A 19,153-nucleotide genomic window follows, 5' to 3' on the forward strand; every position below is an offset into this window, starting at 1 on the left:
ACATCTTGCCCCTTTTTAATTTCAAGATTCCCCTCGCAAATATACTGCTCTTGTATCTTATTAACATTGCTAATCCGACTCCTTTTCCTTTTTTGTCTATTCTTCCTGAATGATTACTCTTGAACATTCAGTTCCAAGTCTCGAGTCACCCTGTAACTGAGTCTCCAATGGCAATTAAATCAGGCCCATTTATACCTTTGTGCCCTTAAATTGCCTATCTTGTTGCAAATGCTGAGTGCATTCTGATTGAGTGCCTCTAACTTTGTCTTTTTAATGTCATGTTTTATTCTGATTTTATTTGATGTTTCATTTCCTTCATTTTGACTGTTGTTTTATTTTGCTTACTGCTTTTCTACTCGCTCATATTAGTTTTCTTTTCAATCTGAGCTCTCCCTCAGATTCCCATCCCCTTCCCAATCTACTTTAAATGCTTCCCAACAGCAATAGCAAATTTCCCTGTGCGAATGTCAGCCCTACTCCTGCTAAGGTGCAGCCTGCAGGCTCCACTTGCTCTAAAACCAATCTTGATGCCCTCGCTCATGCACCAGTTCTCCAGCCATGTGTTTGCTCAGTCAATTCTTTATTCCTAGGCTCAACAGCATTTGGCACTGGGAGTAATCGAGAAAATACATGATTTTGAATTCCTGCTTCTAACCATTTAGCACCTGAAACCTTCTTTTGCGACCTCATTCCCCTTCCCACCTTTGTCATTGGTACTAATGTTGACCATGATCTCTGGTTGTTCAACCTTCTACAGAAGCATATCATAGAGCCATGATGTGACAATCTTCGCTCTTGTGGGAGGGGTTTTATCACCATTTCTCTGTGACTTTGCTTTCTCTGACATGAAGTTGTGGAAGAGTGAAATTTTCCTCCAACTGAGCATTCCGAATGTTGCTGTTGTTACTGAATTTTCCAATCTGCAGCCACTCTGACTGAATCGAGTCCTGTGAAGCCTTGATGGTATATGATGCATTATTTCCCAAAGTCCACATCCTAGCCATTGCCAAGACTATTTAGTGCCCTGTCCTACAATTTGCTTTGTCACTTCAACTCAAGGGATTTGGCAATGGTGAGAAAAGCTAAGTGCCTCCAAAATTCTAGAATGAGATTAAGAGACCTGAGGTACTTTACATTTGAGGCGGTGTCTTCTAAATGTCACCTGAATGTACTGGAAAGGAGATTTATTGAAACAATTAACTTTTATTTTAGTTGCAAAAGGTGACTGTGGCAAGCCTCCAGCGTTGGAACATGGCTCACCAACTGACGAACATATTTCTCAGACCGTCTTTCCTGTGGGTTCTCGAGTCACTTACAAATGTTACCCAGGTTACGTGTTTCAGGAAGGAGGTTCAAGATATATTATCTGCAGGACAAATTCAATGTGGTCATCATTACGGGCTGTTTGTGAACGTAAGTAATAAACAATTCATTTCTCCTATTCCTCTCCCTCATTGCTTGAATTTCCCATGATCTATTTTCTGTCGATGTCAGTGACTTGTGCTGGAGTTCATTTCCATGTGGTTGAGCAATCTTGCAGGACAGCATCAAAGTGACTATTGTATGAAAGACTGGGTGATGGTAAGGTGCTGAAATATAGGCTTCAATATAACTTGGCTTTGATCATTCCTGGCTGAACATTGCAGCAAACTCCCAATTCGGTGCTATACTTGTTAGAATTAAACATTAATTTATACCCCACTCTCATTATCTTGTCCATTTATTAAATAATCTGCTAAAACTATTTGTTACCTCTCATGGTCTATTTAGTGGTATCTCTGTTGCTGGAATTCTGCTTCCCAGCCTTCATTTGTTACCTCCCTTGTTTTTGTATCATACATCCCTATTCCTAATGGTCTTATCTATTTATTTAGCTAACTTTGTTCCCTATAAAACTGCACATCAAGATCCGTGTGTCCCTGCTAGCCAAGCTATTCACTTCAGATCTATTACCTTCCTCCTTGCTCCCAAAACATTATCCAGAAACCTCCGACCTCAACCGCAGCTGGGATTCTCCAGTTCCGCTGCACTGAATGGTGTTTTGGCTGAGCTCCACACTTTTACTTACATGACTAAACATGTTCTATAGTTGCTGTGAGAAATGAAACATTTCAGAAATTGGTTTTGATGCCTTTTTGGATTAGGATAAATGTTAGAAGAATCACCTGGATTTGACCGTCCAGCACTTGAACCTAATATTCTGCAGACACTTAACTGGGCCCCCATTTCAGCCCCCCAAGCATCTGATCAATGGGACTAATTTTGTGCAGACCAGTATTAGTGGGAGCACAAACTACTTTCCACAGTGAAGTTCTTTTTCACTAAATGGTGTTATTTTTGAAAATGTTCCAGATATTGTGGATATGATATCAATCTAAATATATAGTTCCACATTGATGAAGAATAATAAGTGAAATCAGGTATCACAAATGAGATGTTAAAATGCTGTGCTGGATGGATGTTTGGGCTGAGATGGAAAATCAGATGAACAATATCACTGCTGTCATTTGGCTTTTGTGACACTGGGCCTACACAAATTTACAAATTGGTCATGTTAATTCATACATGTTAATCCTTGGAAAGAATTGGCATGCTTACCCACAAATGTGAACCTTAAATCATCTGTTTAGACAATGCTCATTGTGTGTCTGAGTCAAATATTTCATAGTGGGCATGATTGATGCAACACAGAATGTGAAACACTCTTCATCATGTACATCTAGTCACTTTTGAAATAATACCATAGTCATTGCAAAGTTGTTAATGTGACTACGTACCATAAATGTCATGGTGCAATTATGGAGTCATAAAGGTTTTACAGCATGGAAACAGCCCCTTCGGCCCAACTTGTCCATGCTGCCCATTTTTTTTTTAAAACCCCTAAGCTAATCCCAATTGCCTGCATTTGGCCCATATCCCTCTATACCCATGTAACTATCTAAAATGTTTTTTAAAAGACAAAATTGTACTACTACCTCTGGCAGCTTGTTCCAGACACTCACCACTCTGTGTGGAAAAAATTGCCCCTCTGAACACTTTTGTATCTCTCCCCTCTCACCTTAAACCTATGCCCTCTCGTTTTAGACTCCCCTATCTTTGGGAAAAGATATTGACTATCTAGCTGATCTGTGCCCCTCATTATTTTACAGACCTTTATAAGATCACCCCTCAGCCACCTACGCTCCAGAGGAAAAAGTCCCAGTCTATCCAGCTTCTCCTTATAACTCAATCCATCAAGACCCGGTAGCATCCTAGTAAATCTTTTATGCACTCATTCTAGTTTAATAATATACTTTCTATAATAAGGTGACCAGAATTGCACATAGTATTCCAAGTGTGGCCTTACCAATGTCTTGTACAACTTCAACAAGACATTCCACCTCCTGTATTCAATGTTCTGACCGATGAAACCAAGCGTGCCGAATGCCTTCTTCACCACACTGTCCACCTGTGACTCCACTTTCAAGGAGCTATGAACATGTACCCCTAGATCTCTTTGTTCTGTAACTCTCCCCAATGCCCTACCATTAACTGAGTAAGTCCTGCCCTGGTTTAATCTACCAAAATGCATCACCTCGCATTTGTCTAAATTAAACTCCATCTGCCATTTGTCAGCCCACTGGCCCAATTGATCAAGATCCCGTTACAATTGGAGATAACTTTCTTCACTGTTCACTATGCCACCAATCTTAGTGTCATCTGCAAACTTACTAACCATGCCTCCTATATTCTCATCCAAATCATTAATATAAATGACAAATAACACTGGACCCAGCACTGATCCCTGAGGCACATTGCTGGTCACAGGCCTCCAGTTTGAAAAACAACTCCCTACAACCACCCTCTGGCTTCTGTCAAGAAGCCAATTTTGTATCAATTTAGATACCTCACCCTGGATCCCGTGAGATTTAACCTTATGCAACAATCTACCATGCGGTACCTTGTCAAAGGCCTTACTAAAGTCCATGTAGATAACATCAACTGCACTGCCCTGCCCTCATCTACCTCCTTGGTTACCCCTTCAAAAAACTCAATCAAATTTGTGAGACATGATTTTCCACTATCAAAGCCATGCTGACTGTCCCTATTCAGTACTTGTGCCTCTAAATGCCTGTGGATCCTGTCTCTCAAAATACTTTCCAACAACTTGCCCACCACAGATGTGAGGCTCATTGGCCTGTAGTTCCCAGGCTTTTCCCTGCAGCCCTTTTTAAACAAAGGTACAACATTTGCCACTCTCCAATCTTCAGGCACCTCACCCGTGATTATCGATGATTCAAATATCTTGGCTAGGGGACCCGCAATTTCCTCCTTAGCCTCGCACAATGTCCTGGGATACACTTCATCAGGTCCCGGGGATTTATCTACCTTGATGCGCTTTAAGACTTCCAGCACCTCCTTCTCTGTAATATGTACACTCCTCAAGACATCACTATTTATTTCCCCAAGTTCCCTAACATCCATGATTTTCTCAACAGTAAATATTCATTTAGCATCTCTTGTGGATCTGCACATAGATGATCTTGTTGATCCTTAAGAGGCCCTACTCTCTCCCTTGTTACTCTTTTGCCCTTTATGTATTTGTAGAAGCTCTTTGGATTCTCCTTTGCCTTATCTGCCAAAACAATCTCGTGTCCCCTTTTTGCTCTCCTGATTTCTCTCTTAACTCTACTCCTACACCCCCTATACTCTTCAAGAGATTCACTTGATCCCAGCTGCCTATGCATGTCATGTGCCTCTTTCTTCTTCTTGACCAGGGTCTCAATATCCTGAGTCATCCAGGGTTCCCTGCTTCTGCCAGCCTTGCCCTTCACTCTAAGAGGAATGTGTTTACCCTGAATCCTGGTTAACCCACTTTTGAAAGTGTGCCACTTCCCACAGACTCCCCCAATTAACTTTTGAACGTTCCTGCCTGATACCATCAAAATTGGCCTTGCCTCAATTTAGGATTTTAACTTTTGGGCCAGACCTATCATTCTCCATAGCTATCTTAAAACCAATAGAATTATGGTCACTAGTCTCAAGTGTTATAATGAAGTGTTATGATTGTTCCTGGAGATGACCTCCACATGGCTAGTTAATTCTGTGCTGTTGAGAATTGGCAAGTGTGTAAGCCAGGCAATTCACCCAGTTCTTTTGGGCAAGGCAAAGGCAGCACAGCTTGTGTAAGTGGGAAATTGATTCGTAACTGAACAAGTTTGTTATTGGGCTTTGATAAAGATCTGACTGATGCATCGTTCTTGCTGTGTGTTTTTTTTTGCACTAATGTTCTGTATTAAAATATCTAAAGTGCATTACAAAGGAATTCAGAATAGTCATTAAAATGCAATTATATTCAATTTAACTAGGTAGATTTGTTGCACTCTCCAAGTGTTTGAATAAATTGTGATGCACGCAAGATTTGCTGTATACATTCACTGCAAGTAATGCAGCCCAAGGGATTCTATATAATTTCCAGTCCTTTGGTGCATTATGGTTGAAAGGTTGAGCTTTCCACGTTTTGCAGTTGCAATGGCTGCCCAAGCTTTAGTGCAGCCCTAAGGTATAGTCCAGGGCCTTAGAATATGCCAGTCTCCAACAGCGTCATGGACAACACTTTGCACCGGATGACCAACAGATTTCGGGCAGACCTGAAGTTGATGATTCTGTCACTGCAGTTTATGCTTTATTCAATTTGCATCTCAGGGAACATCCCGTAGAGCACTGAGTGCTGGACCTCCAAATTGCTTGAGAGGAAACTTGCCAAAAACCACTGCATTCCTCTCCAGACATTCTTTGTAAAGGCATTTTCCAGGAGTGGAACAATGGTTCCACAAATTGGTGGAGTGGGCAGATGGATGGCAGATGAGGTTCAATGTGGAGAAGTGAGGTGATGCATTTTGATAGGAAGAACATGGGAATTGCAATACAAAATAAGGGGTAAAATTCTTAATTGGATGCAGGAGCAGAGAGACGTAGGTATATATGTGAATAGATTGTTGAAGGTGGCAGGACAAGTGGAGAGAGCTGCTAATGAACTGTACAGTTTCCTAGGCTTTTAGGGCATAAGAGTACAAGAGCAAGGAGATTATGGAATGTGATGTATTGGAGAGAGTACAGAAGAGGTTTATAAAAATTGTTCTAAGGATGAGAAACTTCAGTTATGAATATGGCTGGGGAGATTGTGCCTGTTCTCCTTGGAGAGAAGGTGGCTAAGAGGTGTTTTGATAGAGATGTTGAAAACCATGAGAGGTCAGGGATCAGTAGAAGGGAGAAACTGTTCCTGCTTGTAAAAGGATCAAGAATGATGGGGCACAGACTAAAAGATTAACTAAAGAACGTAGTGTGGTGGTATTCCCATATCTCTGCTGCCATTGTCCTGCTAGATGGTAGATGTTGTGGGTTTGCAAAGTGCTGCCTCAGCAGCCTTGATGCATTCCTGGAGTGGATCTTTTCAATGGTGCACACTGTAGCCACTGTTTGCCAGTGATGGAGGGAGTGAATGTTTGAGGGAGGATACCAAACAAGTGGACTACTTTTGTCCTGGATGTGTTGAGCTTAAGTGGTGTTGGCGTTGCACTCATCCAGGCAAGGGGAGAGTTTCCCATTACACTCCTGACTTGTGTCTTGTATATTGTGGATGAGCTTTAGGGATTCAGGAGGTGAGTTACCCACCACAGGATTCCTAGACTCTGACTTGCTCTTTCAGCCACAGTATTTATATGACGAGTCCTTTTTTTAGTTTCTGGTCAGTGGCAGCTCCCATGATGATGAAGGATTGAGGGATGTGAATGGCATTGATTGTCAAAATGGAGACAATTAGATTCTTTCTGTTGGAGATAGTCATTGCCTGGCACTTATGTGGTGCAAACACCACTTGTCAGCCCAAGCTTGAATATTGCATTTGGACATGGACTGCTGCAGTATCTGAGGAGTTGCAAATGGTGCTGAACATTGTGCAACAAACATCCCCACTTCTGATCTTGTGTGCCCTTGCTTCATGAAGTTGCTTTGGAAAGTTAAAGCACATGGGATTGCAGGTCATGTCTTGAGATGGATAAAAAGCTTTGATTTGATTTATTATTTCACATGTATTAACATACAGTGCAAAGTGTTGTTTCTTGCGTGCTATACAGACAAAGCATACCATTCGTAGAGAAGGAAACGAGAGTGCAGAATGTAATGATACAGTCATAGCTAGGGTGTAGCGAAAGATCAACTTAGTGCAAGATAGGTCCACTCAAAAGCAGCAGGGAAGAAGCTGTTCTTGAGTCAGTTGGTACTTCACCTCAGACTTTTGTATCTTTTTCCCGATGGAAGAAAGTGGAAGAGAGAATGTCCTGGGTGCGTGGGGTCCTTAATTATGCTGGCTATTTTGCTGATGCAGCGGGAACTATAGACTGAGTCAATTGATTGGAGGCTGGTTTGCGTGATGGATTGGGCTACATTCACGACCGTTTGTAGTTTCTTGTCGTCTTGGGCAGAGCAAGAGCCATACCCATGCTGTGATACCACTAGAAAGAATGCTTTCTATGGTACATCTGTAAAAGTTGGTGAGAGCCGTAGCTGACATGCCAAATTTCCTTAGTCTTCTGAGAAAGTAGAGGCGTTGGTGGACTTTCTTAACTATGGTGTCGGCATGGGGGGGACCAGGACAGGTTGTTGGTGATCTGGACACCTAAAAGCTTGAAGCAATCGACCCTTTCTACTTCGTCCCTATTGATGTAGACAGGGACATGTTCTCCTTTATACTTCCTGAAGTCGTTGACATTGAGGGAGAGATTATTGTCACCGCACCAGATTCTCTATCTCGTACTTGTTCTCTGTCTCGTCATTGTTTGAGATCTGTCCCATTCCGGTGGTGTCCTCAACAAACTTGAAAATCGAATTGGAGGGGAATTTTTCCATGCAGTCATAGGTGTATGAGGAGTATAGTAGGGGGCTGAGAACACAGCCTTGTGGGGCACCGGTGTTGTGGATCATCATGGAGGAGGTGTTGCCTATCCTTACTGATTGTGGTCTGTGATTTAAGAAGTTCAGGATCAGGTGCAAAGGGAGAAGCCGAGACCCAGGCCACGGAGTCTGGAGGTGAGCTTCGTGGGAATAATGGTGTTGAAGGCTGAGCTATAGTCAATAAATAGGAGTCTGACGTAGGTGTCTTTGTTATCTAGGTCTTCCAGGGTTGAGTGCAGGGCCAGGGAGATGGTGTCTGCTGTGGACCTGCTGTGGCGGTAGGCAATCTGTGATAGATCCAGATAGTCCAGGAGGCTGGAATTGATTTGTGTCATGACGAGCCTATCGAAGCACTTGATAATGATGGATGTCAGAGCCACCGGACGATTGTTGTTGAGGCAGCAAAGAGTTGGCATAAATGGGTCTTTTTCTAATTGGCAGTCAGTGACTAGTGGGTTTTTAATTCCTTCATGGAACATGGGAATTGCCGGCTGGCCACCATTTTTTGCCCTTGAGAAGGTGCTGGTGAGCTGCCTTCTTGAATCACTGCAGTCCATGTGCTGTGGGTTGACGCACAATGTTGTTAGGGAGGGAATTCCAGGGTTTTGACCCAGTGACTGCGATGAAATGGTGATATATTTCCAAGTCTGGATGGTGAGTGACTTGGAGGGGAACTTGCAGGTGGTGGTGTTCCCATGTGCCTGCTGCCCTTGTCCTTTTGAGATGGAAGTGATCATGGGTCTGGAAGGTGCTGTCTAAAGATCTTTGGTGAATTGCTGCAGTGCATCTTATAGATTGTACACACTGCTGCTACTGAGCGTCGGTGGTGGAGGGTGTGGTGTTTGTAGATGTGGTGCCAAGATTCTTGAGTGTTGTTGGAGTGGCACCCATCCAGGCAAGTGGGGAGTATTCCACCAATGGTGGATAGGCTTTGGGAAGTCAGGAGATGAGTTACTTGCTGCAGTATTCCTCGCCTCTGACCTACTCATGTAGCCATTGTGTTTATATGGTGAGTCCAGTTGAGTTTCTGGTCAATGGTCACCCCAAGGATGTTGACAGTGGGGGATTCAGTGATGGAAACACCATTTAATGTCAAAGGGCAGTGGTTAGTGTCTCCTATTGATGATGGTCATTGCCTGGCATTTGTGTGGCATGAAGGTTCCTTGCCACTTGTCATCCCAAGCCTGGATATTGTCCAGATCTTGTTGCATTTGAACATGGACTGCTTCAGTATCTGAGGAGTCGCGAATGGTGCTGAACATTGTGCAATCATCGGCGAACATCCCCACTTCTGACCTTATGATGGAGGGAAGATTATGATGAAGCAACTGAAGATTGTTGGGCCGAGTTCAGGTTGATGTGGAGATGCCGGCATTAGACTGGGGTAAACACAGTAAGAGAGTTTTAACAACGCCATGTTAAAGTCCAGCAGGTTTATTTGGTAGCAAATGGCATTTGCGACCAAATAAACGTGTTGGACTTTAACCTGGTGTTGTTAAAACTCTTACTAGTTCAGGTTGCACAGGGGTCAGTGCTAGGACCCCAACTGTTCACATTATATATAAATGATTTGGAAGAGGAAACTTAATGTATTATCTCCAAATTTGCAGATGATTCAAAATTGGGTGGGAGGGTGCAGAGAAGCTTCAGCGTGATTTTGACAGGCTGAGTGTGTGGGCATGTGCATGGCAGATGCAATATAATGTGGATAAATGTGAGGTTATCCACTTTGGTAGCAATGATAGGAAGACCGATTATTACTTGAATGTATGTAAATTGAGAGATACTCAACGAAACCTTGGAGTCCTTGTCCATCAGCGTGCAGGTACAGCAGGCAGCAAAGAAGGCAAATGGTATGTTGGCCTTCATAGCGAGAGGATTTGAGTATAGGGATGTTATGCTGTAATTGTATTGGGCATTGGTGAGGCCACACATGGAGTATTGTGTGCAATTTTGGTGTCCTTTATCTGAGGAAGGATGTCCTTGCTGTAGAGGGAGTACAGGGAAGGTTTACCAGGCTGATTCCTGGGATGGCAGGCCTGTCATATGAGGAGACACTAAGTTGGTTAGGATTATATTCACTGGAGTTTAGAAGAGTGAGAGGGGATCTCATAGAAACTTATAAAATTCTAATAGGGTTCGACAGGATAGATACGGAAAGAATACTTCCGCTGGCGGGGGAGTCCAGAACTAGGGGTCATAGTTTGAGGATAAGGGGTAAACCTTTTAGAACTGAGGTGAGAAGAAATTTCTTTACCCAGAGAGTGGTGAATGTGTGGAGTTCACGACCACAGAATGTAGTTGTGGCCAAAATGTCTGATTTCAAGAAAAAAATAGATCTAAGTCTGGGGCTGAAGGGATTTGGGGGGAAGCAGGGGATCAGGATATTGAATTCGATGTAATTTTCTTGGTGAGACTGCACAGAGAGTACACTGCAAAGCATTGGTGTGCAACTTTCAGCCCGTGGCCAATCAGGATTTCTGTGTGTCAGACAAGACATTTGACCATTGCCCACGTGCAGGCTTCCCAAATTCTCCTGATTTATGCCTGTATATCTTTCTTCCTACTCGTACACACAGAGAAACAGGAGTAGACCATTGGGCCCTTCAAGCGGATCATCGAATTCAATATCCTGATAACCATTCTATAACAGGGTGACCAGAACTGTACACAGTATTCCAAGTATGACCTTACTAATGTCTTGTACAATTTCAACAAGACGTCCCAACTCCTGTATTCAATGTTCTGACCAATGAAACCAAGCATGCCAAATGTCTTCTTTACCACACTGTCCACCTGTGATTCCACTTTCAAGGAGCTATGAACCTGTACCCAGAGATCTCTTTGTTCTGTAACTCCCCCAATGCCCCACCATTAACTGAGTAGCTCCTGCCCGGATTCGATCTACCAAAATGCATCACCTCATATTTATCTAAATTAAAGTCCATCTGCCATTCATCGGCCCAATTGATCAAGATCCCGTTGCAATCCTAGATAACCTTCTTCACTGTCCACTATGCCACCAATCTTGGTGTCATCTGCAAATTTACAAACCATGCCTCCTAAATTCTCATCCAAAAAGGGGACTGGAGGACGGGAGTAAAGACGTATTGCTGTAATTTTCTTGGTGAGACTGCACAGAGAGTACACTGAAAAGCATTGGTGTGCAACTTTCAGCCCGTGGCCAATCAGGATTTCTGTGCGTCAGACAAGACATTTGACCATTGCCCACGTGCAGGCTTCCCAAATTCTCCTGATTTATGCTTGTATATCTTTCTTCCTACTCGTACACACAGAGAAACAGGAGTAGACCATTCGGCCCTTCATGGGGATTAAACTAGAAAGAGTGCCGAAAAAATTTACTAGGATGGTACCGGGACTTGATGGTTTGAATTATAAAGAGAGGCTGGATAGACTGGGACTTTTTCCTGTGGAGCGTCTGAGGCTTAGGGGTGATCTTATAGAAGTCTATAAAATAATGAGGGGCATAGTTCAGCCAGGTAGTCAATATCTTTTCCCAAAGGAGTCTAAAACTAGAGGACAGAGGTTTAAGGCGAGAGGGCATTTAAATTTCCTTATACTCCACTCTGACGGGTCTCGGATGCCACTTATAGCTGTGGGTCTCTTTCCTGCCGGGGTTCAACCCACAACCCGGAAGTGTCACGTTGGGACAGCTTCTCAAGAGAGGACAAAAGACTCTCTGTTTATTCCTGACCAGTGACCTCACCCTTATGCCACACGGGTTACCCTGGCTGCTACCGATGACCATATGGCTCTCTTTCTTGGAGGTAGTAAAATACAACCCAGAAGTGCCACACTGGGACAGCTTCACAGAGAGAGAGAGGGACCACTGTTTATTCCTGACCATTAGACCCCCTTGAGTGAGCAGTTTTGAAGTGCTCGGCCCCTTTAAGGTTCTGTGCACCAGAATTATGTTCTGGCTTTTTAGTGACTCACCAAGATGGACGATAGAGAGACTAGTCAAAGTTAGTTTAAAAATAATTTATTCAAGAATAATTCCAACCAAACTCAGTCAATAAAACACAGACACTACAATACGATGCTGTGGAAATAAAACTCTAACGGCACAATGTAAATTCTTAACATTCCGCAATTTATACAAAAACAAGAAGAATCCTAGACCCCTCCTCAACCTGTACCGAATTGGGGGATGTCTGAAGGCTGAGAGAATATACTCTCCACTCCTCAGATCGTTTTATAACCAAAGGTCCTTTATGCTGCTGAGAAATTAGTTGATGTCTTGCCTTGCTGCTGGATGTTCCTTGTTCTTTTCCCTGCCATGAAGTAATTGTCTGCCTGGACACCTGAATTCACTTCTTTCTGACGTCACACAACTCTCCCACACTGTTCTTCACGGTACTTCTTGCTGAGTTAACTGATGAAAGGCTAACCACCTCTCCTCCTTGTGTCCTCTTGGCCAGAGTTCAATATTTTTTTAAAAGGCAATTCCCTTAATCAAATTGGCTGACTCCTCCCATCGGTCAGTTTCAAAACAATGGGTTGCAAAGTGCTTACAGAATGGAACTGATTTGATCAGTTTCAATGACAAAGAGCCCAAACTGTTTTGGGAGGTATCTGATGGGTTGCTAAGTGTCCCAAGGTGGTTTCCTGGAACTGCTAAATGTTTTCCCATTATTCAAAAAGCTGGAGTAAAACTCGTTACCACTTCCATTGTCTCTCCTGTAGTTGCAGTAAGAAGTTTAACAACACCAGGTTAAAGTCCAACAGGTTTATTTGGTAGCAAAAGCCACACAAAGGTGTGTTGTTATCAAGTCATCTCAAGTCTGTGGGAGCTTTTGTATAGAATGGACAATATATTTTGTTAAAGAACAGTGGCTGCACATAATCTTCACTGCTTACAAAGGTGTGGCTTTTGCTACCAAATAAACCTGTTGGACTTTAACCTGGTGTTGTTAAACTTCTTACTGTGTTTACCCCAGTCCAACGCCGGCATCTCCACATCATCTCCTGTAGTTGGCCAGAGCTATCAACACCCCTCTGCATAATCTTTTCAGATAGCTTTGCCACAACTCATGGCCCCCTTTGTTCACTCCTTGGATGGTCTGGCGGTGTTGTATATTCCGATGTCTGGTTTGCAGCCATTTTGCTTGAATGTAACCCTTTAAAATAATAATGGCCATGTTGCATCAGGTATAACATACTGTCCGTGTATCCGATGGCGTTCATCCAAATGATGGATTTGCTCCATCTTGCAGGGAGAGATATAAAAGAGTCCAGAGGTGCAATCTTTTCAGAGGGTGGTGAGTGTCTGGATCGAGCTGCCAGAGGCAGTCGTGGAGGCGGGTACATTTAAAAAGCATTTTGAAGTTACATGGGCATAAAGGGATATGGGATAATGCGAGCAATTAGGAGTGGCTTAGTTGTTAAAAACTGGGCGACACGTGCGTTATAGGCCTCCATTTGAGAGGTTAAACCGATTCTGCATTTGTTAAGATCCTGCGACCAGGTGTTTAAAAATGCCAAATACTGATGCTGTGAATCTGAAATAAAACCAAAAATGCTGAATGCGCCCGACAGGGTTTCTGGGAGAGAATTGTTTCAGGAGGAATGGATTATTGACTTGAAATGTTAACTGTGTTTCTTGTTTGATTTGCAAAATGCTTTTCTCAGTGTCCTGTGCCACGCCATTAAAAATGGATTAGCCAGTCAAGTCATCTCAAGTCTGTGGGAGCTTTTGTATAGAATGGACAATATATTTTGTCAAAGAACAGTGGCAGCACATAATCTTCACTGCTTACAAACACCCACAGAGTTTCACATCCCTCATTGTAAGAGGCGATATAAACGCAAGTCTTTCGTTTTGTGATTAGTAAGTGTTGAATTACTTCACATCTGGGATTAATTAATCTGGCCATTATTGCTATGCCTTTCATGGATCGAACCATTGTTACAGTTAAAGCTGGAGCTTTCAGTGGAATTTGGATTCACTGGTAAACACCTTAATTGCATGTATGTCTTAGTCATGATTGGATGGAGTATAGAAACCTGGAAAATAGTTGCAGGAGTAGGTCATTCGGCCCTTCGATCCTGCACCACCATTCAGTATTGTCATGGCTCATCATGCACTTTCAGTATCCCACTCCTGCTTTCTCCATATCCCTTGATCCCTTTAGCCACAAGGGTCATGTCCAGCTCCCTCTTGAACATATGTAATGAACTGGCCCCAGCAACTTTCTGTGTAGAGAATTCCACAGGTTCACAACTGAGTGAAGAAGTTCTTCCTCATCTCAGTCCTGAGTGGCTTACCCCTTATTCTTCAACCATGACCCCTAGTCCTGGACTTCCCCAACATCGGGAACATTCTTCCCGCATCTAGCCTGTCCAGTCCCATCAGGATTTTAGGTTTCTATGAGATCCCCTCTCATTCTTCTCAATTACAGTGAGTACAAGCTCAATCGATCCAGCCTCTCCATGTCACTCCTGCCATTCCAGGAATCAGTCTGGTAAACCTTCGCTGGACTCCCTCAACAGCAAGAATGTCCTTCCTCGGACACGGAGACCAAAACTGCACACAATACTCAAGGCATGGCCTCACAAAGGTCCCGTATACTCCTATCCTCAAATCCTCTTGCTATGAAGGCCAGCATGCCATTAGCTTTCCTCACTGCCTGCTGTACCTGCTTGCAAACCTTAAGCAACTGTTCATCCATTTCACGCAGATCACGTTGTACTTCCCATTTTCCAAAACTGCCACCATTCGGATAATAATCTTCCTTCCTGTCTTTGCCACCAAAATGGAAAACCTCACATTTATCCACATTATATTGTATTTGCCCACTCAGCCAGCCTGTCAAAGTCACCCTGTTGTCTCTTGGCAGACTACACACAGCTTAGTGTCATCTGCAAATGACATCCAGCTTAGTGTCATCTGCAAATTTGGAGATATTGTATTTAACTCCTTCGTCCAAATCATTAATGTATATTGCTGAATAGCGATGGCCCAGCACTGAACCCTGCGGTACCCCACTAGTCACTACATGATGATCTGAAAAGGACCCGTTTATTCCCACACTGTGCTTCCTGTCTGCCAATATGTACTCTATTTTAAATCTTTAATTTGTGTTGCCATGAAGACTTTAGTGTTGAATATCAAGCACAGAAGAATTGGGGAGAACTATAATCTGAAAAAGATCATGCAATATTTTCATAAAAATTAAACTGGCCCCATTGGGGAATATGGTGTATTTTACCATCTCAACATTTTTTTCCAGCAAGAAATTGTGGTAATCCTGGGGAGATTCTGAATGGATATTATATTGCACCAGATACCACTTTCGGAAGTCAAGTTACTTTTTATTGTGATGAAGGGTAAGTGTCCAATTTATCAAATGCTAAATAAGGTTCCTCACTGTATGTGAAGAATTTTAATTTGTTTAAATTTTGAGTTGCGGTCTGTCATGGTATCTTGTTGCACCATGAGAAGGAAACCTTCTTTCACCTTGTCAGAGAAAGAACAATCATGCATCTTGCTTGATTTGAAAAGCAGCATTAATGAAGGGACGAAATGCTACTTTTCAAAACTGAATCCCAAGATTGTGCCGAACCCAGAAGCATGTGAAATCACGGGAGAAGACATTGGCTCCATGGCCCAACACCATCACGCACTTTAAAAGGCTCACTTTATTCTTGGTGATGATTTCTGTGTTGTTTCTGAATGTGGACGTCCCTGATCTGACCTGATCAATAGCATATTTGTTCAATTTTAAATCGGTCCTGACACTTCATTCTTCCCTGGATCAAGGTTGCGGATAAACCTTAAAGGCCGCCTGGCCAATTGACCCCACCCACCATGCATAAAAGCCAACAGACCATGCAAAATTGAGTGACAGTGGCCCGTTTATGGGCTAAATTGCTTGCTTAATTTTGGTGGGTGTGCATTCGACTCATGCATGGCCGCCAACCGAAATATAGCGTGGGTGCGTGATGGCATTGGGACACGGAGCCAATGTCTTCTCCCGTGATTTCACATGCTTCTGGGTTAATCACACCAGGCAAAGTAAAATTCCAGCCCATATATTTTCACCCCATCAAAACTGCATTGTGTCCAAATTTCATCAATCAGATACTGCGACAACTCATTTTAAAGGAATACATAATTTTGCGTGTTCAGTATTGAAATGACTTGATTCCTTCATTAATGCTACTTTTCATGTGAGGCATGAATATCCTTTTTCTGGCAAGATACAAAAATCCCGCATGTGGTCATGAATAACATGGGCAGGAATAGTCATTCGGTGCAAAGAACCTGCTCTGCCTTTTGATAAACATAATGTGGAGATGCCGGTGTTGGACTAGTGTGGGCACAGTAAGAGGTCTCACAACACCAGGTTAAAGTCCAACAGGTTTATTTGAAATCACGGGCTTTAGGAGCACTGCTCCTTCATCAGGTGAGCAGCCTGCTTGAGCCATTGCAATCCATATGGTATAAGTACACCCACTGTGCTGTTAGGGATCATGGCCTTAACAAGCAAATCAGCAGTCATTACCATGCTTGCTGACTGTTAAATTTCCTCTGAAATGGTCTGGCTTAGTTCGTCAAACTGTTACAAAGCCAATAAAAAAGGGGAAGAAAACCAGATGGGCTACCTGGCCTCGATGTTGGCATTGGAAATGACGAGAGCAAACCCAGCTCAGGTGAACCTAAAAGGACCTCCTTACTAACATCTGGGGGCTTGTGCCAAAATCGGGAGAGCTGTCTCAGACTAGAAATACAAAAGCCTGAATTGTACTTTACAGCTCCTGCCATTTTCCCCTGCTGCCCCATCACAATCATCAGGGATGTCCTGTCCCACTGGCAGTTAAACCCAGCAAATGTGGTGGCACAATAGGTGGTAATTGCCCTGGGAGTACTCAAGATTGACTCTGGACCCTATGGAATCTCATGGGATCAAGTCAAATGTGGGCAATGAAACCTTTTGTGTTGATTACCACACACTGACCCCACTCATCTGATAAATTGGTCATGTACTCTGGTGGGAGTTCTCCATACACTTGCAATAAAGTCTGATATTTCATCTGACTTCCGACAGTTTACTGTATCTGTCGGATCTTTTTGTGATTATTGTAGAACACCCTGATGCCATTTACTGCAGCATTCAGTCTCTCCCCACTTAAATATTCAGCTTTTCTGTTCTGTCCACAATAATGGACAAGCTTGTATTTTCCCACTTTATACCCCATCTGCCAAACATTGTTTTTCCCATCAGTTAACCGATCCCGATTCCTTTGCAGATTTTTTTTGTATGCTGCTCACGATTTTAAACTTCCTACCTTTTTGTCCTGCAAATCAAGATACCGTATACTTCATCCCTTCTTCTGAATAGATTGTAAAAGTTGTGGTCCAGCCCTGATTTCTGTGGCACCCGACTAGTTAAAGCAAACTGAAAATGACTCATTTATCCTGAATGTTTGTCTAGTTATCCAGTTCTCTAACCAAGCTATTATATTGCCCTCAATTCCATGGGTTATTCTGCAGGGAACATGTGTTTAGGAAATGTAAATATACAAATTGATTGGTTCCTGTTTATCCTGCTTGGTACATCCGTAAGAACTCTGATGCCTGTTTGACAACTAATTAATTAATGTTCATTTAGTACCTGTTGTTACAGAATGTTCCCATGGTGCTCATAGGAGCAGTATCGGGCAAAACTTAGCACTGAGCCAGGTAAGGAATGCAGGTATTGGGGTAGCTGACTAAGAGCTTGGTCAAAGAAGGAGAAGACAGGGAGGCAGAAAAATGGAGAACTCTGGGGGTGGGCAAGGAAATTCCAGTGGTCGGAGCTTGGGCTGCTGAAGACGCCGCTCGGGCCTCATTGCCAACAAAGGTTATCTTGCTTTTTGTTCTGCTCTGCTGCTAATGAATTGATACATTTACCAAATTAGACTTTTACCTTCAGAACAGTGATAGTGTGACGAGGAGAAATCAGTTTAATTTTTGATATTCTGAACTTTTTTGTTACTGTAGCAGTTTCTTTTCATTTCAGATACAACATGGTTGGCAAGGCCACCCGGACATGTACAGCTCATGGTTGGGATGGCCAGGTTCCAACATGTGAAAGTAAGTTTGGAATTTTAAATTGCATAGAATGGTTGCCTTGTTTTTATTTTCTGTACCTATTGATTGATCCAAATGAACGCAAGTAACTTAACGCGTATTTCGTTCACTGATGTCTCCTAAATTGGGGTGCAAATTTCTAGTATAGCTAATATTTTTACTTTGAAATTTCACACACAGTCCCATCTTCAGCTGTTATTGAGTCTCCGTTATCATAATATTATTATTGTGACATTACGCTCTTCATATAAAGTAGCAGCCATTCAATGAATCAAGGTACTACCTTCAACTATTATTGAGTCTCTGTTATCTTAAGGACTTTGATCTTGCTGAACTTATTTGGAGAAAATGTTGAAAATGGCCATTAAGTTGCTCTGCATGTGAGAGAACTGATGAAGGGGTCATGTTAGTACAGTTCAGTTGCTGTTGTGTATCAGTTTATCATGGCTGTTAATTTCGGTCTTCAGAGATTTGTTTTGATCTTCTATATTTTAGCAGAATGCAGATCCTATGATCTCAAATATAAAATGAAACTGTATCAGCTGGAATTCTTCATCCTCCTTGCTGCAACCCTATCCCATAAGCAACTTCTGTGTTGATGAGCTATGTGATTTCACAGTGTGTCTGAATTTCACTTTCTCTAGTTGTCACATGTCCCGATCCTCCACCTATTGCCAATGGAGCAGTTTCATCACCACCTGGAGAGTTTTGGACATTTGGAAATGTAGCAAAATATTCATGTCTTGCGGGCTATTTCCTGATCGGTGAAGACACCATCGCCTGTACAGCAACTGGAGATTGGAATGGGAATCCACCAAAATGTCAAGGTAACAATTGATAGATCGGAATACGTTTCAATTGTCATCAGCAGAAATGGAGAAGTTTGGACATGTAACAGATTTATGGACCAGTTGAATTAACAGCTTTTGGCTTAATAATTTGCAGTATTACAAATGAATTGGGTTTTTAATTACTTTCCAGTTGTTATTGGCAGTGGTTGTAATTGTTCATCCACCCATAAGCTCCCTACGCAGCCCATTGCAGCATGGATTTAGAGCCAGAGATGTTTCCTGTACAAGTCAGACAGCATCCTACTAACTGGCGCTCTATCTAATTCCATCATGG

The 19,153-nt window shown here is 42.7% G+C and overlaps 1 protein-coding gene across 1 annotated transcript in view; it reads left to right on the top strand.

Annotated features, from left to right (window-relative positions):
- LOC144511734 (sushi, von Willebrand factor type A, EGF and pentraxin domain-containing protein 1-like) overlaps positions 1-19,153 on the top strand; it is a 398,606-nt gene that overhangs the window by 142,188 nt on the left and 237,265 nt on the right. Inside the window, exons 8-10 of the mRNA XM_078241958.1 lie at positions 15,186-15,282; positions 17,958-18,031; positions 18,673-18,855. Coding sequence (XP_078098084.1) covers positions 15,186-15,282; positions 17,958-18,031; positions 18,673-18,855 — 354 coding nt within the window. The remainder of the gene's footprint in view (positions 1-15,185; positions 15,283-17,957; positions 18,032-18,672; positions 18,856-19,153) is intronic.

The sequence above is a fragment of the Mustelus asterias genome, chromosome 25 (assembly GCF_964213995.1).
Source record: "Mustelus asterias chromosome 25, sMusAst1.hap1.1, whole genome shotgun sequence".
In the NCBI taxonomy this organism is placed as follows: domain Eukaryota; kingdom Metazoa; phylum Chordata; class Chondrichthyes; order Carcharhiniformes; family Triakidae; genus Mustelus; species Mustelus asterias.